The sequence below is a fragment of the Centruroides vittatus genome, unplaced genomic scaffold, assembly GCF_030686945.1.
Source record: "Centruroides vittatus isolate TY-2023 unplaced genomic scaffold, ASM3068694v2 contig_466, whole genome shotgun sequence".
NCBI classification, from domain to species: Eukaryota; Metazoa; Arthropoda; class Arachnida; order Scorpiones; family Buthidae; genus Centruroides; species Centruroides vittatus.
The window spans coordinates 1139231-1164491 of record NW_027122260.1 but is presented as its reverse complement, the minus strand read 5'-3'; the positions used below and the strand labels follow the sequence as shown (position 1 = coordinate 1164491).

At 29.5% G+C, this 25261-nt stretch overlaps 1 protein-coding gene across 7 annotated transcripts in view; it reads right to left on the bottom strand.

Moving 5' to 3' along the window:
• Window positions 1–25261, bottom strand: part of LOC136977668 (fasciclin-2-like) — a 170240-nt gene that overhangs the window by 19450 nt on the left and 125529 nt on the right. For 6 of the 7 annotated variants that reach the window (XM_067273203.1, XM_067273206.1, XM_067273205.1 and 3 more), the window contains exons 9-14: window positions 23390–23574; window positions 21118–21229; window positions 18317–18490; window positions 16901–17157; window positions 13580–13769; window positions 12357–12398 (exon numbers count right to left, since the gene is read on the bottom strand). In XM_067273203.1, the coding sequence (XP_067129304.1) occupies window positions 12357–12398; window positions 13580–13769; window positions 16901–17157; window positions 18317–18490; window positions 21118–21229; window positions 23390–23574 (960 nt within the window). The remainder of the gene's footprint in view (window positions 1–12356; window positions 12399–13579; window positions 13770–16900; window positions 17158–18316; window positions 18491–21117; window positions 21230–23389; window positions 23575–25261) is intronic. The other variant, XM_067273204.1, reaches the window with a different exon arrangement.

Genomic DNA, 25261 nt, shown 5'->3' with positions numbered 1-25261 from the left:
TAATTTTTATTCATAAACATAATTCCATTTTAAAATAGCTGTATCCTCGATGATGTCAATCTTTAAGTCAAACTAACATTTTTAATGAGTACTGAAGTACTCATTAAAAATGTCAAATTATGTTAAAAAGATATTTCCAATAATTATTCATGCATTAATTATTCTTTTCTTATGAAATAGTTAAATTCAGTATATCTAAAATTTTAATAATGTCTTCTTCCATCATAAAATAGCAACTAAATCAATGTTATCATTTATTGCTACATATTCTATCATAACACAAACAATCTACAAGTTCTTTGAAGATTATCAATAATTCCAAATTGTGGAATGATATACAGTTTTAAACTGTAAATCATAATAATAATAATAAATTCACAAACAATGAAAAGCAATTCTACAGGCAAATTCACCACTGATTTTCAACATAATGGCATGCCAGCTGAAGAAGAACTCACAAATTATTGGTCTTCTCTTTGGTCTACTGTGGTCAAGCACAATGCTGAAGAAGATTAGATCAGAGAGAAGAGCAAAGATATGCAGGCCATACCTAGTATGCATTATGTTGAAATAAATACCCAAGACATCCATTGCACAATGCAAAAAGCACACAACTAGACAACACTTGGAGTAGACAACATTCACAATTTCTGGTACAAAAAATTCACATCCCTGCACAAGGAACTAGCTAAACATCAATGTAAGGTATGGAATCGCCAAGACGCGCGATTCCCACCTGTTTGTTATAACGACCTACACGACACCAAACACCAACAGCACAAAAGATCCTGTGCAGTAGAGCCCAATTACATGTCTTCGTACACTTTATAGGATTCTTACCTATTGACTGCAATCAAAATATACAATCATATTGACGAACAGGACATTTTTACACGACCACAAAAAGGCTGCTGTAGAAATCACAAATGTTGCAAACTCATTGATTCTGTTATCCTATGGAAAGTTCATAAGCATATAACTTCTGGTTGCAAGCTCTTAGCACAAACAGACTATTTACATAGGCATAATCAAACATCAAATATAATAGAAGGGCTTGCACACAAACACAGATTATTAAACACCCAGGTACCATACTATAAATATACTCCATGCCAGTATTAGAAAATGACACACACAAAATATACTACAACAGAGCCATAATCACAGATAAAACGATTCATCACAATAGACCTGACATCACTTTCATTGACAAATGCAGTAAGATTGCTTATATAATAGACATCCCTGTTCCAAACACTCGTAACATAAAAATTGCTCACACTGAAAAACTCAACAAGCACACTCCACTTGCAAAAGAAATAAGACAGATGGATAAAGGTGTTTATTGTACCTGTTGTCCTCTCTTCTACTGGTGTTACACCACATACACTACACAAAAGTCTAGAAACATTAATAAAAACATATACATGGCACTACAGAAAGCTGTAATATTGAACACATGTCACATTGTTAGGAAGTTTCAAGATGTTGATACATATGTTACAGTTAAAACCCGTTTTTAGTGAAAACGCATTTTAACTAGTTGAAACTAGTTTTTACTGGATGTCATTGTTATAACCCGTTTTGTCTAGTTAAAACTAGAATTTACTGCTTATTTTATTAAAGTTAATGTTTTGATTTTAGATAAAACTAAAATCAAACATTAACTTTTTAACTTTTAACATTAGTTAAAACTAATTTTAGCTACATAAATATGTTTGGGGGAAATAAATAAAGTGATGATCGGGATTAAAACATTTGTATTATTTAATACGATATTTATTGAAAATATTGGTCACACATCCGTGTTATTAACATTAATTAACCCTTTGTCCCTGAAGGCACTGATCGATCAGTACCCTGGCTTTTTAAGCAAAACTTCGAGGGTACCGATTCATCGTTACTTTGGTAAATATCAATTTTTGTAAAATTTATTAACAACAGATATAATCTTGTTCGATATGAAGTGAATAAAGTATAATAATTCATTATATTAGTTGATAGTAGTATAAAATTTTGATTTCAAACAAATGTTTGATATAATGTGTGATAATTTCACAACAAATAAACATACATGCATAAGTGTTATATCAAATTGTACAAAACAATATTCTACGTCTTTCTGACTCAGTGCCAGCAAACAACTATGTAACTAGACAATGTTAATTTTCACAAAATGTTACAAATTATAAGTTTGTGTGTCAGTTCTGATATATATTATTATTTTTCTTATAAATTTTTCTAATAAAATGCATTGAAAAATATCGTATTTAAAACTAAAGATATTAATAAATGTAAGTGATTTTTTTCATATAGATATAATGATAATTTGATTTTTGGTGAACTTTTAAAATAATATCGCCTGACTGACCTATATTGCCCTAGGAAGGATCGCAAAATAAACGTAAACAAGATGTCGGGGGAAAAGGGTTAAAGTGATACGAAATTCATCATACACTATAGGAACGTGTTAGCTGAATGACCTTGGTCAAAACAGTTTTTACTAAGCCATTTTGTTAAAACCCGTTTTGTCTAGTTAAAACTAGTTTTAACTCAAATTCATTTTTGACTAGCAGTAAATTCTAGTTTTAACAATGACATCCAGTAAAAACTAGTTTCAACTAGTTAAAATGCGTTTTCACTAAAAATGGGTTTTTACTGTAACACATATACCAATAAAACAGAAGCTTGTTTGGGTAACTGTGTGTTGACTTTAGTCAGCATAGCACTTGGCACAAGTATCAGCTGAGCATGATATATGCATAATAATAATAATAATAATAATATAATTTTTTTTCAGTATTACTTTTTTACTAATAGAAGCTCAGAACAAAACACTTAAATTCATATTGAATGTACAATGAGAAATAAATATTAAGAAAAAAATATAGGCCTATTTTGATTTTATAAGAAACACATTATTTTCTTTAATTTATTATTTAAAAATTATATAAGGAGCTTAAAAATTTATTTAAATAGTTTTGGTGAAACTATGCATCTTTATGTAAAAAGTTAATAGTAAATTGTTAATAAAATTAAATCTAATTTTTTAGCTTTTGTCAACTTTTGATAATGAATGGTCTTACTTAAAATTATTAAAACTTTAAATCAACTTAAGAACCTTGAAAGTTTAAAGCTTTTCAAGTATGTTTGAATTGTTTTAAACTTGTTTTTATTATACTTAGAACAAAGGCAAATTTTCAGACAGTATGTACAATTATGCCACACTTGCAGATAGCATGAAAAAGTATTGGTAACCCAATATGTGGTAGTGTCAATAATTTTTTTAGAAAAACAGCAGTGCTTAGAACATACTATCTGTTGGCAATTGTTATTATGAATTAAAATTATGTTATGAAAGTTATTTGATTTAATGAAAGTAAAAAACAAATTACATTTGATGCCTTTTATTAGATATGTGGCAACATTATTGCTTGACAATTTCTTTACTCTGAGTTTGAGACTATCTAAAAGTTGGTTATTTGATGGAAATTGAACATATTGTTAATGATAACTGTCATTATATGTAAAAAGTCAGTTATTTGCAATAGTATGTCCAGAGTAATACAGTCAAACCTGTTTTTATGCGGTCTTTTTTTGTGCGATTTTTTTATGTGATGTTTTTTTGTGCGGTATAGTTGGCGACTAGTCTCGTGCGATTTGTCATGTCTCACGTTGACTTATTATAGCTAAATAAACTTATTATAGTATAAATGAACTTATTATAGTAATATTATTGCATGAATATGCGAAAAATGAAATAATTTATTTTTTAAGTCAACAAAACACCACCTGAACAAAAATATGTAAAACAGACGATAGACGAGACGATGCAGTCAAGTGCTGACATCTGTTGTCAATAAATTCTATTTCGTACGGTTTTGAGTTATTTTCTATGTGAGACTTTTTTTATGCGGTCCCTATTGACCACATAAAAAAATATTTTTTAATTGTGTTGCGAAAACTATTTTTTATAGCCACTCGTGAAGTTTTGTCCGATTTTTTTTAATGCGTTTTTTTTATGCGGTCCCTATCCACCGCATAAAAACAAGTTTGACTGTATAATCATTTCGATAATAATAACTTAAATTTAATGTTATAATTTAATAATGTTATAAAAAAAACACATCCAAGCTTCCAGCAGCATTTAAAAATTATTCAAGATAACTTAAGTTCTTTTAAATAATAATCAAATCATTATATATAACAATTTAAATTCTGCTGAATAAGCAATGTTTTATAAAGAATGAAAATCATTACTAATGAAATTGATCATTATATTCTTTTAATATGCATTACTTAAAAAAATATACAAATGAATAAACTATAAAAATTACTAATAGATACTAAATAGAGAAAAATTCACAAAAAGTAATACTTACAAAATTGAAGTTTAAAATGACAACAACAGTAACAACATTAATAAAATGTAATTTTTTTTTAACATTTCAAATTTTGTGCTAATAACTGTGATAATGAAAATGAGTAAACATGCATTATACAGCTTTTTTTTTTAAAATTTCAATAAATTTATATTACTGAACTTTATAAACAAAAATAATGATTAGGTTTTAATACATTTTATTGTAAAATTTTTGAAGCTCTTTATAAATTATAAAATTTCTGTTTATATCAATATTTATTTATAATGGCAGGGTCATTAAAAATATAAAAAAGAAGGTTAAGATGAGCAGGCCATGCTATATGGTCTGAACCCATCAGGCCTTTCTACAAAATTCTAAATGGAAATGGAAGAAGAAAGTCTAGTAAATCCCCTTTGAGGTGGAAAGATGAGATTGCCACTGACTTCAAATGTTTCTATGAGGAAGATGGTAACTGGAGAGAAATGGAAAATTATTGTAAGGATGTAAAGGACATGTGGCCTGAGCACCAAGGTGATAGATAGATAGATCAATCTTTATTTAAGGTTAATAATATTTGATATTTTAATCAATCTTTTAAATACAGAAGGGGCATCGATTATCTGACCCCCAATCAACTGCCACGTCAGTTAACCGACCGCATTCTAGTCGGCAAATTCAAATGTTCTCTAGTGATGTGGCGCTACAATTATATACAATACAACTTTATTTTTGTTAAATTTTTGCGTGTTTTAGCTGGCAACACTAGCTTGACCATGAAAGGGATGCCAGTATTTAAACCATGCTTAATTTTTTATTTTGTCTTTATTTTCCCCACAAAATAAATACAAAAATAAAGAAATAATTTTTAACAATACAATAGTAACGATTATTATTTTTAAAAAAATTTTGTTAGGCTTAACATCAATGAAAATTCAATGCAAAGTAGATTAATAGCGATATACTAATAATGTATTTTTTCATACTTTTTGGTTATCAGTTTTTTCAGTTATCTGACCAACCCCAGTCCCCAATTGAGTCGGATAATCGATGCTCTACTGTATATGTATTACTTGAATAACAAGAACTGGCTCCATGAAGCACTCTAGACAGGCATGTGTAGGGCAGTAAAAGTATAAATTGATCATAATTAAATTATTCCTATTTGGTGCTGTCTAGTTCTTAAGTTTAAGTTTTAAGGATTGTATTACCTAGGAGCTATTGATTTTGTATGAATTTGACTGAAGGTTTTGTTTTGATTTAAAAAAGAGTTGTAACTTAAAATTAAAAATCAATTTTGTTTTTGATAAATTTTTTAAACTTTACTTTTGCCTTAACAAAAATTCTTGAATAACTTTTCTTGTTAACAAATTTTAGAAGTTTTCTCCTAACCCATTACAGACTTGTCAATTTCAAGGCTGATGCTGTTCCTCAAAAAAGCTGATACATACTATATGTTAATTAAATGCAGTTTAGTTGTTTGAGTTGTCCATTTGAGAATTGAACCATCTGGCAACTTTACTCCAGACATATTTGATAGTTCTATGCACATGTGTGAAAGAAAATATGTATGATCTCAATTAAACTAACTTAAAGGTACCAGAATAAAAGACATTTACCATAAGGTCACTTCTACTTTCAAGGATTTTTGAACTGTTATGTTCTTTCCCTGACCTTGCAACTTGAACTAACCTGACCAAAAATTTGTCAATAAGTTTAACCCTTTCAGAACCTTTTTATCCAGTAAGGTACGGTTTTAACATTGGTGAAGCGGAACAAAATTGATGGGGGGAGTGGTTTTCTTGTTGAAAAAAATTGTTCTAGAGCAACAAAATTTTATAATTTTGTTGCTCTAGAACAATTTGCTTTGAGGTCACTTTATTCTTGTAATTGTTTTATTATATAATACTGTCGTAACCAAAATGAACCCCTGCCCTACTGTTAGCAATAGAATCAATACAAACCAATGTGCTTACTCTCGCTAGTCACTAACTTTTTAAGGCAGTGATAGATGAGAGCTCTGCACCATCTAACATGCAATGAATGAAATGTTTGCTGGTTTGGACAGCCCATGAACACATGCTGCTCTGTTGCTGCAGCTGCGTGCCCCAAACTATTTTTTGTCAGTCTTTGCCATAGATACAAAGGGTTTTGTCAGCAGGGCATTCTTTATTTCTGATGTTCACGCACACCTTGGTACTGATACATGTGATACAAAATGATCTTTACAAATCTTAAACATAAGACATAAGTTTATGACACATAATTGATAAAAACTTAATCTTTCTAAAACTCTGAACTTTTTTAAAATGCCATGGGATGCAGGACAAATTGTTAAAAATTGGGACTGTCCTGTGAAAAGTGGAATGTCTGGTCACCTTATCTTAAGTGGACTCAAGTCTGGATTTGATAACACATTTTTTTAATGCTATATAATTCAAAATTTTATTCATGCTTTACATAATACAAAACAGTTAAGGTTAGCAGATATTATCTCTTAGAATATATTTATGACTTTTCATAAAATAATTTTTTAAAAGTGTACACATATCTGAAAACTAGGAAAGTAAACATATAAGAAAAATGGATAATAACTAAATCATTTCTACAAGTAACCTCGTTAATATGGTTCTTGATGTCTGGAACAATTTGGCAAACCAAAAAAGTATGCTTGATGACGAACCTGAAGAAAACAAAAGAAATTCTTAATAAATTAGCAAACATGTCTAATGGATAAATAAATAAAAATATGACAACAGGTCACCACAAACAAAAGACATTTGCTACAACATGGATGATTTAACAATGTAGAACTAAAGAGCTAGACAATTATGTATGCTCAAATATTACTTTACAAGTCATTATGTTATCTTGTAAAATAAGATCCTTGCTAGAATTCAAAAGTACATTTACTTATATTGAGAATACAAATGAAATACAAGTTAAAAAGATATATATAGCAATAAAAAAACCCAAAGCCTTAAAAAAAATTGTTCTTCAAGAAATCAAGAAATTAAGAAAACAGGTATAGAAGTAACGTAAAAACTTGGTTTTATAGTAAAATGACTTGTAATGATAGGAATCATAGAATATTTGTCATTTTGGTTAAAAGATGGCACATTTAAAAAAAATTACTTTTGGCCAGATTGCAAAAAGTTGGTCATAACAAAATTTTTTAGAGTTTATGCAAACAATTGAATTATAGGTTTAACTTCTGTCAGAAGAGTCAGATTAGGAATGAACGACTGGTTTAAACATTTTTCTGCTTTGTTCTGTTTAGATTTACCTTGTTTGGTAGATATTAGTAATTTTCAATCGCTATTTGAGATAGCTGGATCCACTCAACCAAACTTTCCAAGGCATTCAATTTCACGAAATTTGGTAAGGTAGTGTGAGGTTCCAGCCGCAATCCAAAATTTGTATTAATTGTATAAAATTTTAAAATTGTTAAAGCAAAAAAGAAAACTGAAACAAAACTTATGTAAGAGAAATATTCTGTTATAAAAACAAATGCGATGTGATGGTAAACAGGTGAGTCCCAGATGTGACTCCTACATGTATTAGAAAATAGATTAGTGTTGAACCGGAGAGAGAACTTTGACACTGGTGCTCGTAAATAATACATCAAAGTGAAGTAAAATGGGGGGAAAGAAAAGGAATTGACAGCAGGAAGACATCGTGTTAGAATTCTAAGGTGTCAGGAGAAAGGAAATAACAGGTTAAATACAAGTGTAGGTTTCTAAGTTCTATCAACATCTCCTGGTCAAAATCCATCTGGAATGGTTCTCAGTTTTCACCTGGAGACAAAAGGGAGACCAATTGGAAAGTTAAACAAGAGAACTAGAACCAATCAAAAGGTGAGATTTGAGGGAGAAAAACTATAAAAACCCTGAATTTCAAGTTCAAAATGCAGTTTTCCACAGTCTCAATGCACGACTAATCCATGTCACTTCCATTATGAATTATCCTGTTGCTTATGGAAGTTGACAAGTGCTCAACTTGACCAGCCACTTTATCATAATCATCTCTGCCCTGGGCCAATGATGAAACATTTGTGTAAGGCTTTATCAACATTTTGTCTAGCTCCAACTCTTCTAAAAGGACTGGGCTCCTATCAACTATGGACTTTGACGAGTGACCTCATAATGACAAACTTCCTGTCAACATACATGTAAGCCAATTAACTACTATAATAAACAGTTTTTATAAGGTCACATGTCATCTCTGCCTCTAACTCCACCACCCACATGCAAACAGACCCTAGACTATTCCTGACATGGGATTAACTGATCCCCCCGTTTAGTCAGAAATTCACAGTGCATGTATTGACAGTATTCCATTCTAATTATGGCAAGTTAATTTAGTTTTCCCTTATATTTTTAGATTTGTGTAATTAGATTTATAGGACTTCAGAAATAGTCATTCAATGAAATACTTCTATTTTAGTCTTAATTAATAAAAGTGGAGTTAAATTAAATCTGTTTAATTATAAAGGGATAATGATTCTATGTAGTATTTCAGAAATTTTCCGTAGAATTTTATATAAAAAAATTAATTTGAATTTACTTTATTTTGAATAATATTTTACAATACAGTGTTGAACAGGAAATGAAGAGAATGCATTTTTTATTAATTTATCAGCAGTTTTTAGTAGTATTGGTAGAAATTTTATTATGGTGAAAACTTTTAAGTCACAGTATTAGTTGCAAGTTTCTGAATTTATCAGTGAAATTCTATGCTAATTCTAATATGATTATATCTGAACATAATTATTTGTGTTCCTTTTTATATTTATTCTGAGATTAAACAGGGATATGTCATAATTCCTGTCTTTTTTAAGCATTTTTTCAATGTCTTGATTTACAAAATTAATAATTTAACAGGTGATGGTATTGAGCAAATTAACATTTTGGCCTATGTGAATAATATAATTCTTTTGGCAGATATGCCTAATGGTTTGAAACAGTTTAATGTTCAGTAATTTAATACAGTGATGATCATCTTAATAATTTTTTGACATTAAATCTTAGGAAATCTAGCATTGTAGTTTTGTGTTATCAAAATATAAGAAATGTTGGTTTTGTGGAAATGTAATTGTGATAGTTTCCTCCTATAATTGGGATGTATTTTTCCATTCCATACAATATTTCTCAATTTATGTAAAAAATCATTATGCTTATACTATGATGATTATTCATAAGATTATTGAAATGAGATGTTTGCCAGTTTACAGAATTTGTGTGTTATTGATGTTTATTTAATACAATGGTATTGTCATTTATTTTGTATGCACTGAAGATTTAGGGATTTCAGTTAGGATTCCTTGGAAAATATTTGTATTACTTTTATAAAGCATTTATACTGTTCACATTTTCCACGGCAATAGTTGAAGTAGTGTTATTTTATGAGAACATTGCATGTTTCACTGCTTGATCTTGAATGTTTCAAAATCAAGCAACAATTTTGAACATTTTATAAATTGGCCATACGTATATAACTAAACTTCTTTTCTTTCAATATTTTTAGAAAAAAAAATTAAAGTGTCAAAGGTGATACCCATGGTGCTAATAATAAATAAACAAACATAGAAATATTAACTAACTACTTTTTGCCCATGAGTTATATTATTTTTAATCATTTTTCAAGTTTTATAGGAAAAATAATCATTTATGAGAATAGATTAATACAATTTACAGTACAACAAGAAAAATTTACTCTAGTTTGTTTAAATAGTGTAGTAGAGGCAACTATTCCATATATACACACTTTGATCTATAGACAAAAATAGATCTAAATCAGATATACTTGTTTACCAATAAAAACATAAAAATAATATGAGGAATTGTTATAGTCTTGGACTATTCTTTGTTCTTTAATGAATTTATCTAACTGAATGCAAAGTCTCAGGATTTAATATGATTGATAACTAGATTCAGTTTGTGCAGTTATGCCAACCTTTATGATATAATGGTTGATCATAAATTGATTATTTGGTCAATAAATATAAATCAGCAGAAAAATTATGAATGAGATAAATCATAGAATTAAAGAATAAGACCATACAAGATAAATTACTTTTCAAAAGAATAATAGTAGTTTAAATGAGACTATATAAAAATACACTCAAACCTGTTTTTGTGCGGTCTATTTTTGTGCGATTTTTTATTTGTGCGATTTCTTTTGTGTGATTTTTTGTGTGCGGTATATGAATTTCAATCAAATTGGTATACTGCACAAAAATAATTGCACATAACACATTGCACGTATAAAAAATCGCACAAAAAAAAGACCGCACAAAAACAGGTTTGAGTGTATATGAAAAAAATGCTTATTAGGAATAACAAATATTACTATTGTAAAAAAAATGATCACATGATAGCCTATTTCCATTGTTAAATTTTAACATTTGAATCAATAAAAAATTCTTCATTATTGGAATGATGATAAATTTATACTTGATTCACTCTTTTTACCTCTATGTCCTTAATGTCTTACTTTTTTATTTCTATATTGTCTACTTGGATCTTTTTTATAAATAGGACTTATTATACTGGTGTAGTTTCTGATTAGCAGAGAGAGAAAGTCTTAGTCAAAAGACAAACAAAATATCTTTATTTTCATCTTTTTCCTTGGAAAATTAATTTGAAAAGTAATAAATACTTATCAACTTTTTTTGATTTTGAATAAACACAATGTCACTTATGTTTGGACAAGAACAACAGCTGCTATAATGAAACTTCATTAAACTATGACAGACAATAAATATTCACGTGCAAAGGAGGATTAATGCTTTCAACAACATTTAAATTGAAAAATCTCATCTAAAAAGACTGAAAACATTTTTACATATAATAAAACATATGGATACCTGAAAAAGCAACATAAATTTCTATTTTTAATAATTTATTTTTAACAAGTTTATGTTTTGTTCATTTATATCTATTATATTGGTTAAATTCTTTTCCATCTGTGAAATAATAGGTTTTAGTAAGTTAGCATTATTGCTTTTCTGAGACTAAAACTATATATACACTAGTTTTGAGAAAGAATGAAGTTCTAGTTCTTGAGAAAAGAAATGCTTATTCTCTCTCATGATACTTATGCCGTGACATGTCATAAGGAAATAACTTAATATATTAAAGCTTTTAAAATTAACATAATTATTGTAAACTTGGAGAGAATAAAGACAAATATTTTGCAATTTACATGCCTTTAAATGTAATAATATGAATGAAATCATTAATGCATTATGTATTAATGATTTTATTCATAATCAATATTATTTTATGTATATTATCAAATACATACACACATAAACAAAAAAAAATGTAATAGCATATGCAGTTAAATAATTAAAATAACAAGAAATCAAACTTTTTATCTTAAAATCTGATTCTATATTAGAATATTATCAATACTTGTTTAAAAACTGTCTAAGATTTACATGCTTGATTATTCAAAACAGTATAACAAACACTCTGAAAAAGTTTAAATATTTAGAAATATTTTAAATTAGAATAAATTGCATGTTCCAAAATATATATTGATTTAATCTTAAACACTGCTTATTAAAATAAATATTTGTAAAAAAAAAAAAAACGTTTATTCACAGTTTTTGCACAAAATTATCAATGTTAAAATATAAATTTAAAAAATTTATATTATCTTTAACATATGTATAGGTTTAATAAATTGTAAATAAAAAAAATATATAATTTTATTAAATTCTTAATTTATATAATTATAAAAATTAATATAGAGTTAATATTAATTCTAAGACTGATTACTAAAGATGAAAATTAATCATGCAAAGTTATTAGGGTTATATTATTAGTAAATTAGTACATGCAATTGGTATAAGCATGCCTAGCATTAATAAAAAAATATGTGCAAGGTTGTGCATATAGTAAAGACTTATATAAATCTTTACTACTCAGTAACATGCAGGATTATTTAATTTAGCAGGAGTGATATTGGAAAGGCAACGTAATGTACCCGAAGAGCTGAATGGGAAGCCTTGTGCCCCTTTGCTGGGATCTAGAATAAAAGAAAAAAGAAGCACACAACACTCAAAATACAATACAAAACACACACAAGTGATACTAAAAGAGCCAATATGAAGAAGGACCCAGTGCAAGTGCTTAAAGACTTGATTTAATCTGGGTATTAGAATAATTATAAGAAAATATTAATGTTTTATTTAAATTATTATATCTGAATAATATATTTTTTCATTTATATAATTAAAGTAATGAATAAATTTAATTTTTTTTTTCAAATTTTAAAATAAGTAATATGGTTTAATGATATATTGATTCATTTATTTTTTTAAATAAACCAACTGAATTAAAAATTTTATTTACAATAATTTTATGCAGAATCATGCCAATTATAATTGTAAAGAATGCACAGTGACCAAGAAAAGGATTTAAAGTAACAAATGGCAACATACAACAAAATTTGGAAATGCAGATTTTGCATCCAAGCAACAAATATTTTTGACATGATTCTGGTTATATATTTCTTAAAATGCTTAATAAATATAAAATATTATAATTAAAGATACTGTATTTATATTAATAATCTAAAATTAATAATATAAAAAAATGTCTATATATAATTTTAAGGTAAAATATAAAAAATTATTAAAGATTTACTGAGTAAGAATTTTGTAATTTTAGTTTATTATAGATATAATTATTGTGCATTTATGTTTTTTTTTAATGAGGATAATCTACATTATGCATTTGGGTAGTTAAGAATTGCAAACATTGAAAGATCCAGCTCAATTCATGTCTTGAAACTGTGAGGGCCCATACTAATTTGATCTTGGATCTCTCAGTAAAAAATCTAAGTGCTACTGTAACTAATGAAAACATTATAAAAATAATTTAATTTTAATAACATTTAACATAATAAATAAATGAACTCAAAAATTCAAAGTTTTGCAATAAAATCATCAGAGTTCTTTCATTTATTAAAATAAAATTTTGTAATACTACTTTAAGTACTTTAATTTAAATATTAAATATAATAATATAACTTTTTGTAATTATACATAATATTAAATAAAATTTAATTGAATGGTGCAAATATAGAGGTGAATTTAAGGTGGTGCAGTTTGTACATACAAGCAAAGGATTGGATTTGCAATACATTTCATTCAACATAAACTTACAACTAATACTAACATATTTTTAAATATATTGTTATATTACCTGCTGCTGTTTGAAAAATCATTGTAGCATCTTGACTAAAACCTATTTGATTATGAGCTCTAACTTCAACTTTGTAATGGGAATTTGCATTTAGTGAAACTATTTCGTAGCGTGGTGCATTTTCCCAATCATTAATTATTTCTTCTTTCGCCTTTCCAATCATTTTCCATTCATTTCCTTCTCTTATAACCTAACATTATAAAAATTTATATTTTAATTTAAATCAAAAATGTTTACCATTCTTTATTTACAAGTAATATTTGCAGTTTTAAAGAAATATGGATTATAGTAATGAATATTCTTCAAATTAATTGTTTACAACAAATTGTTTCCTATTATAAAATGAAATTACAGTAGAGCATTGTTTATCCAAATCAATTGGAGACTGGGCTTGTTCAGATAACCGATTACGTATGAAAAAATATATTAACCTATCTGATGTTGAAATTTTTCTCTGTTGCGTGTTGCTTCGTGTTTGAATTTTCATCGATTTTAAGCCTAATGAAAATTTTTTAATAATAATCGAGGCTACTGTATCTATAAACATCATATAATTATTAATATTGTATGTATAAACATCATATATTGTATTTATAAACATCTATTGTATCTATAAACATTGTATAATTATTAATGTTAATACGAGATGGCGCCTAACTCCTCCCTCTAAAGTCAAATTGCTTATGTAATTTATTTAGTAATTAGCCTTAAACTAGCCCGATAGAATTTCGGCATTTGGTTGGTGTTTGGCTATTGTATCGTTAAAAATTATTTCTTTATTTTGTACAAACAAAATAAATATATTGAAAAATATAAAAACAAAAAAAATTATACTTTAGAAGTTAATCTAGTATCAAAAATGTTTGATTTAGCATGACACAGTCCGACTGGAAAGCTTTCGGTTAACCGGCTTTTGGATAAACGATGCTTTACTGTATATATTAATGTTTCACTGTTTCTTGTTAATATATTTACAAAAAGTAATACAGCAATTTAAAATTATTTTTTTTTATAATAATAAACTGGACAAAAGTTTTAAGTCTGCTTTACAAATGACTAGAAATGTTACAAATAAAAAATAAAAACTACATTGTTTAATAATTACAATTTCAATTATTGTCTTCATGTAATACATGAAGCCATAGTAATTGCTAGGGCAAACAGGTGTTCAGAGGAAATACTATTCTAAGAAGAGATTATGACTGCTTTCAGTTCCTTGCTGTTGTTATATTGCTTTCCAGTACTATACACTATGCATGCAAGATCACCCTAATGATTTTCTATTGGGTTGAGATCAGGAATTTATGCTGGCCATTTCAATGTGTTAATGTTCTCTGTTAACTGCAGTTGAATGTGGACTAAGGAGGTGCATTATCTTTCTGGAATATAAAGTTTGCATTATTCAGCTCATCTCTTTATGGCAAAAGATTATTTCCAAGAATGTTTTGATTCCAGCAAATGCAAAAACAAATGCTAAACTTGATTTTGCTTATATTGTAAAAGCAGTCCAGATTTTAAGTAAACAACATCTATCCTGAACTTGACAAGAAAGAAACTGTGGATCTTTTTGTAGGTCATACTTATAAAAAATGAAGCCCAATCAAAGCCATCAAGATCAAATTTTTTTTCATCACTAAAGGCAATATTTTCACAAAATTTACTGTTTGAAACACATCTTTGCAAAAGTGAGTCTGAAAATAGATATGACTAATATAGAGCCAGATTTTTCACAAGTTTATCACTATAAGTAGGTAAATTGACTTTGAGGAAGATTCTAACATAGTAGTTCCAAGAACACTAATAAAAATGAATTTTATTGAACAGGTTAAAGACTTACATAGAGAATTCAAAACAGATCATTCTGAAAGGCAGTTTCAAATTAAATTAATCAAGAGTTTTAAAATTACAAGTGTGTGACATTTTTTGTTTAATATATCAATATATAACTGTTTTCAAACAAAACTATATAAAGGGTGATTCAAAAAGAAATTGACACTTAAGAAAAATCCTGTTTCCTCTTTTATTAAACACAATACATAATGGCACATATCAGTATATACAGGCACAGATGTTTTGTGTGTGTATGTCTGGTCATATGATAGATATCTGGTCTATAATCCAATTCACCCACTCCTTGTCCAGCATTTCTTTACTGATTTTTGTCATAGCTGCTTGGATTCATTCTTTGAGCTCAGTCATGTTCCTAGGCAATAAGGGTTGATACACTGTATCCTTTAAAAATCCCCTCAAAAAAGAAATTGTAGGAGGTTAATTCCAGTGATTGTAGTGGCCACCACAGCAACTCTAGGTTTCCAGCTGATGCATGTCCAATCCATCGTTGCTTGAGTTTGGTATCCAGGTAATCATGAACATTGCTATGAAAGTGTAATGGTGCACTATCTTTTTGAAAAATGAAATTGTAACAGTCTTCTTGTATTTGAAGCATAATCCAAATCTAGAGTACATCCAGAGATTGATGATTCCTAGAAAAAGAAAGGCCCATAATGTTTTCCTTTGAGGCATGAAACAAATTCACTTTTTTGTTCTCAAGTACCACAAATGTGACATTGAAAATTGACCTCATCACTAAAGATTAATTAATCGTGAAATGCATCATCTTTTATATGTCAATGCAAAACTATCTGCACCAAGTTTTTTCATTATCCTTTAAGCCACTGCAACCTATAAGGCTTCAAATGAAGATTTTCCTCAACATCTTTCACATTGGCAGGTTGTGAAATATCAAGATGGGTGTTGGCTTGATTTGCTGATTTCTGAGGACTGCATTTAAATGCTTCTTGAATTTGTTTCATCCATTCCGCTGATGTTACCTGTTCTTACCTTTGCATATATGCAACAAATTGTCATTATAAACTCTGATTTCATGAATTTCATGTCATAAAACACACTATCTGGAAAGAAGCCATTTTTTACCATTAGTCACTTAGTGTCATTGGAAAGAACTACAAACAGTATGGGCTGTTCCAAAAAAGGAAAAACTCTGTAAGTTGTCCTATGAGTATGTATATACCATGTTAATTATAAAAGAAAAAAAAAATATTAGTAAGTTCAATTTCTTTTTGAATCACCCTGTATGTATGATAGTGCTAGCTAACCATAATTAATCTGATTATGTTTTACAGTAAATTTTTATATATGATATAATTATAACAGAGAATATTGTAAATGAAAATTAGATTTTATTATTATACAAAAATGGAATATTATAATGAAAATTAACTAAATAAGATTAATATACTATCTATTTAAAAAAGAATATTTTAAATTACATAAAAAATGATAAAACTATAAATAAATAACCTGAAAAAATCTAATTTGAAAGTAGTCAATAGGTTTTCCGTTATCCTGAGGAACAGTCCACCGAACTTCAAATCTATCTGGATATCTGCTTATATTCCCACCAGGTGTAATAAATCTGGGAGATTCAGGATATGATTCTGGAGGCATTACTTCTTCCATTTCTTCAGTCCATTCTCCGATACCTACATCATTTCTCGCAGCAAATTTAAATCGATAGGCAACACGAGGTTTTAGATTGTCTAAAATGTATGGTGTATCTAGAAAAAATAAACAGACAATAAGTATTTTTGAAAAAATATAAACTTAATCACTTACATGTGGTTCCAGACAGAGTCTGAATCCCAAATTAAATGTACAAAAATTCAATTTATTTAAAAAATATTTTGTTATAAAAAATGTGTGAAACAGATCTGTCAATAAACAATATGGTTGACCCTGTGAGGTCACGAGTTGATGCAAACTAATGGGTTGAAATGTTTAGAATATCAATCAGAAAGATTGAGCTTTAACTCAGATGTTGAAGACGTGACAAAATTTGGAAATAAATGAAAAAATGTAGCATTCCCTTAAAAGAAAACTATTGCATTAAAAGTAATAAAAACATAAAAAAATTCTTAGATGTCTGAAAAGAAAATATCACCAGATGAGATATGATCAAAAGTTTCAAAATTCAATCACTACTTGCAGACAAAATCAAATGAAGGTGTTAAATTGATTAACAGAGGGCAATCTTTCCTGCGCCTAATCTGGTCATCTAATCTCACCTGGAAACAGGAAAGGACCAATCGGGAGATGGAGAGAGAAAATTGGGACCATCAAATTAAGAATTTCAGAGAGAAATCTTTTAAAAACCCTAAAATTCAAGGACAAAGATGGTTGCTTCTCCCTTGTTCAATCTGTTTGTCCTCTGTGTTGATTTCCCTGTCATCTCAGACTTTATCTTTGTTCTGCTGAACAATGCCAATTTCTACCAGTCTGTCCCAGGGCTGTCTGATTGCCTTGGATAAATGATAGCCAACTATAGACTGAACTTTCTACGTTTGTTTCCGCCCAAGAGAAGAAATTCTTGGTTGGAATTATGTAAGCATTGTCTTCCAAATAACTGGCTTGTAATGTAAAAGTCACTGTCTCAGTGTCAACAACCCACATTACGTTTGCACTCTTTGTTCATCTTGACCAGAAAAGGGATTAATCTCTAACTTCTCCATGTCAGGAAATCTCACACTTATTTTCTAATTCATTATGCTATATTTATTCATAATTATGTTTTGTTTAAATATAATAATTTATTAGTCTAATCTGAAATCTATATTATTACATGTAGACAATACATATATATTTATTTGATTAATTAATCTAATAAATATACCATTGTCTACTTATAATGATATTATATAACTTAATTATTCATATTACCTTCACTCCATTCACGCTGCACACTAGCATCAGGAGGTTCATCTTTTTTCCTAAATTCTACCACATAGGCACGAATTGCCATGCCTCCATTATCTCTTGGTCCCACAAGCATAAATGTAATAGTAGTTGCTGTTTTCTTTATTACTCTAGTTTGGAGAAGAGCAGCAGGTACTTCTAAATAAATAGAGAAAAATTTTTAAAGAGTTTAATTATACTCTTCAAAACTAGCAATCTTCAAATATGTCATTGTGAGTTTACTATATAACAATCAGTGGTGATATTCAGCGGGTTCGCACAGGTTCGGCCGAACCCGTTGTTAAAATTTTCAGTTTTCCGAATCTTATTCAACACACAGAACATTTCTCAGTGGTTTTGTTTCTTTTAAAAAATATATTAAAATATACGTATTATACTCTGTAACACTACTAAACTAGAACCTTATACCCCGTTCACACCGAGCATTTCAATCTAGATTGTGAGCAAGGTCGGGGACTATGTCTTGGTGCGATCTCTCTTCACCATTTCAATCTCGACCGAAACAAGGTTTAATCGCGATCAATTCAAGAGAGTTTTTGAAACTAGATCCAGTCATAAGAGAGATCCCACAATCTCACGCGCGTGAGATAATACAAGATGGCCGTGGAAGATGTGTTGGGCTATGGACAGCGAAATAAAAAGGATATTGTATTACAAGAGATGATGACATCTGTCTACTATGAGTAGTCAATTCAGTGTGAAAAATTTCTCTGCCTAAAAAAGAAAAAAAGAAAAAAAAAAAGAAAAGAAAAAAAAGGTTGACAACACTAATATACTATTGATACCTGTGATACCTGGTCTTCGCCAAGGGCTCGTTACATTCCAAATATGCCACTGATTATTAGATATATCGCAAGAAAAGGTATTGTATTTATTTCTAGCCAAAACTTCCATTTCGTCCGTCGGTGATTGTCAGCGAAAAATTTTCTGCTAGCGAACCCTTTGTTAAATATTTTGAATATCATCACTGATAACAATATATAGAATAGATGGAATAAGTTAACATATTTAATATTTTGGATTAGAAATTCCTTTAACACAGATTTTCTGTTAAAGGGATTTGTAATCCAAACATTCAATCCAGTCAAATGAATAACTGGATTCCTTTATTGAGCTGTCAAGGCTAAACAATTACTAAGTAATTTGGCAGGAGGTAGACAGTTACGCTGTCATCTCTTGTTATTTATTTACAATTATTAAATTTAACAAGAGATTAAAGAATAATTTTCTAAGATTTTTTAAATTTCTAAAGAATAAGATTAAAAAGTTTTATTCATCACTTCTGAATCACACCCACAAATGGCTAATTGGATAAAATCATTAAATCCTGGTAGTTTGTTGTGGGTTTGCACCTTGCCAATGGGCTAGCCCCATGAAGTTTTCTGGGTTTTCTCCATGTTTGTAACATCTAAGTAAGGTCCAGTTTCCCATAAAAAGTTCTCCCAGAAAGCATCTCTCCTTGGCAAATCACTCTCAAATTGTACTGCTTATCCTATCAAACAACAAACATCTTGCATATTGATTCTTTCATCAAATCAATTAAGATGCAACATTAGTTTTAATATCTAGTTTAACTGGTAATGCTAATTTTAATCCTTAGTTATGTTTTCATTATGATGTTATTACTCTACAGTTTATTTTTTTTTTAAGTTCACAAGAAAAAATGGAGAAAAACAAAAAACAAAAGCAGTTTTCTTTGGAAGGGGATAATATATTAGATAACATGCAAGAAGGAATTAAACAAAAAGATGTGCCTTACTGCCTACTGGAATGCTATGTCACAGTACTGGATTTTATCAAAATAACTTTGATTAAAGAAAAACTACACATAAAAATTAGACTTCTTTTACCAGAAAAAACGGCTTCAAGAAAGAACAATTAATGAAGCAGAATTCCACTGAGATAATGCGTTTTCAAAGACTGATAACACGTCTTTTTTGTTCATGGTCAACAATTCATTGGCTAAAGCGTGGGTGCTGGAATAAATAGGTTATAAACTGATGCCAATCAGGTGGCTGTTCTTTCGTCAGCAATCTTACTCATATCTGAATGTACCTTTTCTCCAAAACTCCTGAATTGTAAAAATGTAAATATAAAAATGTGTTGATTGTAAAAATGTTGACTTTTGAAATTGAAATTTTAAATTTGAGAATTTTTTTGACAAAATCTTTACTTTAAATAAAAAATTTATTTATGACTGAAAAATTAAATAAAAAACACGTTAAAATGTGCACCACCACAAGAGGAACAAGTCAAAGTTTGCCATTTTTACATGGGCTGGGATTGAACATCCGACTGCCCCTAAAGTCAAATAACTAAATAACGTGACATGATAGAGCATTTCTGATCACACTTTCCATTTCAGCATGAAAAATACATTATAAAAAAATCACTGTCGTAGCTGTTCTGAAAATTATGTAGACTAGTGTAATTAGTCTACATAATAAAACATAAATATTAAGCAATATTTATGTTTTATTTCAAAATTAAAATTGAATAATATTCTATTTGCAAGTTTGATTGCTTAATTATATTCTAGTGATAATCCAAAATAGAAATAAGGAATCAAGGATGACAAAATATAATGGATGATTCCTGAAATTTCATTTTTAAAATAATTAAATTTCTGTTTTTGAAAATAACAAAAATGCAATTTGTATTAACAATCTGAATTTTTGTGTGAATGTTTTGATTTGACTATTTTGACTTTTTGGTTTGCATGTTGTGTATATTAAAAACAATTATATAAACAAAAACACACTTACTTGCTTCTTTTAATTCTATTATGATTTCTTTTTTACCATGAGGATTTTCTGCCTTGCATTGATATGGCCCATACACATCATCTCCACCAGATAGATGCCTTGATGGTTTAACCTATAAATAGAAAATTTTTAAAGTACTATTTTATATTTTTATCTGTAAGGTAGCAATTCTATGTGCTATATTTTATTAATAATCATTGTTTTAATTATTAATTTAAATAAAAACAAAATTATCATGGCTAAGCAAGAGAAGAGAAAATTATCATACAGGCATTAAACTACATATAAATATTGCTATAATTGCTAGTGCTTTCAATGAATCTAGTCTGAGATATACAGTAGAGCGTCGTTAATCGGAACGTCGGTAATAGGAATGGCCAGTAATCAGAACGATTTTCAGTCGGACTGTGTCGTGCTGAATCGAACATTTTTGATACTAGATTTACTTCTAAAGTATAATTTTCATGTTTTTTATATTCTTCAATATATTTATTTTGTTTGTACAAAATGAAGAAATAATTTTTAACGATACGATAGCCTCAATTATTATTATAAAAATTTTCGTTAGGCTTAAAATCGACGAAAATTCAACACGAAGCGACACGCAACGGAGAAAAGTTTGAACATTGGACAGGTTAATATAATTTTTGTACAAAGTCGGTAATCGGAACAAATGACTAATCGGAACAACCCCAGTCCCCAACTGATTCCGATTTTCGACGCTCTACTGTACTCTATCCTGTTGGGAAAACACAACTTCTGGTATTCACGTCCACTACATAGGAGCGACAAACAGAATGTTATCTTGCTGCATCTCCGAATACCAGCATTCCATCAGGACAGGCAGGTGTAACGCTGAACTAGCAAGGATGGTGTTACAACACCAACACACCCTGCTGTGGGACCATGTGGTGATGCTCAGGCATTGTGATAACAGGAGCCTGGTATATATTTGGGAGGCCCTCCTTACTGTTTTACTAAATCCGTGCAACTCCCCCATGCTTGAGTTGCCTGCTATGTGGGTCAACTTGTATAAAAGATTAAAACATCATCTCTAGCTCCATTTCTCAGCAAATTATAGCATATGTGCATTGTCACATGCATATGTCATTTTAAATTCTTTATGTTTAGTTGTTTTAAGTTTAGTTTTGTTCCAAAGGACTAATAATCGTTCGTTTTAAATCAAAATCTTTGTTGTTCGAAAAAGAATTTTAAACATTTTTATTTGCCTGACAATGATGAAAATAGATTCGTTGAAAGCGCTAGCAATTATAGCGATATTTATACGTAATTTAACACCTGTATGATAATTTTCTCTTCTCTTGCTTATCCAAAGATCGGCATGAAATCCAACCCTCGAATTATCATGGCAATAGACATTACTATATTCCTAAATATAGTAAATTCTCTTGGTAATTGATTAAGACAAAGAAATATAACATTTCATGTACAGAATATGCATAAAAAATATACAGTTTAACATATTATGAAATTGTAATATATTTATAAAATAAAAGCAATAAAATATAACAATAGTTTGTTGTAGTTTTAGAACTGATTTTATTTGATTTGTTAAAGTAGGAATCAGAAAACATTGACCATATAATAAACCTCAATTTATGACATTATGAATGGTCCAGATATGTAATGATTTAGCATAAGTGGGGACAAAAGTGATTGCTTGATCAAAACTACTTATATTAGATCTGAGAATCCAGATTCTTCACAACAGCAAAATAAAACTTTTTGATGTGATTATTTGAACATCTCAAAATATCAATTTTTTCCTGTAAAGTCTAGATCATTAACTTAGTACTGGTTGTATTTAAGAACACTAACAAAATTTTGAATATTTGCAAAAGAAATTTTTTCATTCAGACATCATATAGTTGTAATTGTCATTATGGATATGTGATACTTGAAAAAATAATTTTTCTCTAAAATTTATCTAGGGTAGATGTACCAGTTTTGGCCAGTGTAGTACCAGTTCTGGCCAGAAAATCAAATTTAACTTAAAAATATAATCACTAAATGAAACAAACTTTTATTGTTAACTGTGTGAACAGTTAACAATAAAAGTTTGTTTCATTGGACAGATTTGAATATGTGGTGATTATATTTTTAAGTTAAATTTGTTTTCTGGCCAGAACTGGTACACTGGCCAAAACTGGTACATCTACCCTAATAGAATTTCTTATATAAGGCACATTTCAGGATTAACATTCTTTTAAAAAACAATAACAATAATAAAGATATAATATTAAATACTAACCAAAAGATTACTATAAGAAGATTTTCCATACTGAACATATAAATGATTTCCTTCTTTAATTTCTTGACCATTATACCACCATGTTATTGTAGCATTTGGAATAGCTTCTGCAATACATGTTAAGTTGACTGGATTATCATTCCATGTTTTTGCTTGAGTAATTGGAGTTCTCATAATAGGAGCAACTAAGTAAAATAAGCAAAATATTTATTGTTTAATTTTATGCAATTTGTATTATCATAAATAAATATATTTTGCAATTATACTTATGAATAAAAATGTTCTTTTTCATAATCAGGGCCATGACTAGAGCCTTTGGCACTAGGGACAAACTTAAATATGGTATACCTTTTGGAAAAGCCTTTCATTAGTTTGTTACAAATTTAAAAATCACAAAAAAATACTTTTTATTAATATAATGCATATTATATTACAAATACACATGATAACATAATTTTTCACACTCATATGTGACAAATTTTCTATGAATTTATTAGTTTATCCATATAACAATTTTGGAATTTCACATTGGGCACATGCCCCTTCTGCCCTTGCCTTTCCATAGCCCTGTTCATACTATAAAATGTATATCTATAAAAGTATTTCTTTTATTAAAATTAATTAAAGCCTTCTTTAGTTCATATTATCAAAGGCATAATGTATAAGGATAATAAATTCATAATTGAAATAATTCATGAAGCATATGTTATTGCTATTATTCAAATAACTGTGCCTACAATAGGATCCCGCAGTGCTGGGTCTCTAGGCAGCTGCACTCCTATATAATCGACCAGTGGGAATACAAATGGACGAGTAGTACAACCGGGAGGACCGTGTTCCAGTTCATCCCCTCCGTCAAGAAAAGGCTACACTACCACCATCTTGTCCCCACCTACGAACTTACCCAGCTCATTACGGGCCATGGTAATATGGGAAGCTACCTTGTTCGCTTCCTAAATAAAGGAAACGGCCTGTGCTCCTGTTCATCCATGACTTGGGAAGATAGTAATCACATTCTCTATGACTGTCCTAACTATGATAGGGAGAGAAGAACTCTCATTGCCGCAGCTTGTGAAGAAACCATCCCTTGGCCTTGTAAGCCGGACAATCTCATCAGTAATAAAAATCTTTATAGTGCCCTCGATAAGTATGTGAAAGATATTAAAATCTTTTCGTGAGCTTGGGCCAACCCCTGTGCTCTCGGCCCTCTTGTACTCTACGGTATCCTATTTCCTTCCCTCCTCTGTGAAGGTTTTCCTTGTTTCCTGCCCTTCCTGCCACTGTGTATTGGTACTGTATCGGCATTGCCTTCATCTTCGCGCTACCCATTGTAATCGCGTCTCCCTACGCGGGTCTGGGCCATTTTCTGTTCCCTCGGCCCCATCGGTTCCTGTTTGTTCTGGGTAGTTGGTGCCTTGCCAGCGCGGCTGTTCTCCTACCCGCTCATCCCCTTATGGGCTTTTTGTTCCTTTCTAGCCAGTCCGCATGGCACTGGTATTTAGAGCCTCACGCGATCTTTTGTTTTTATTTTTGTATTCTTGTCTGGATATCAATGTAACCTGTTTCATTGTGTTCTTTTTGTATTTATTTTGTGTTCAATAAACGGCCCCGATGCCGGCATCATGGGATCCCATTCCTCTTTCCCTTCACCCCCTTTATCCCCACCCCACCCTTCTAACCCCACCCCTCTCTTTACGCTATTACCCTCTCCTCCTCCGGCTATGCCTAATGGTTCGGCCATGTCTTGTCTTCTATCTATCTATTATTCAAATAAAAATCTGATAAATTTCCTTGCAATTTCGCAGTTCTGATTTTCATCTGAAATTTCTTTGAAAATATATTATATTATTGCTCTAATCATTTATAAGTACA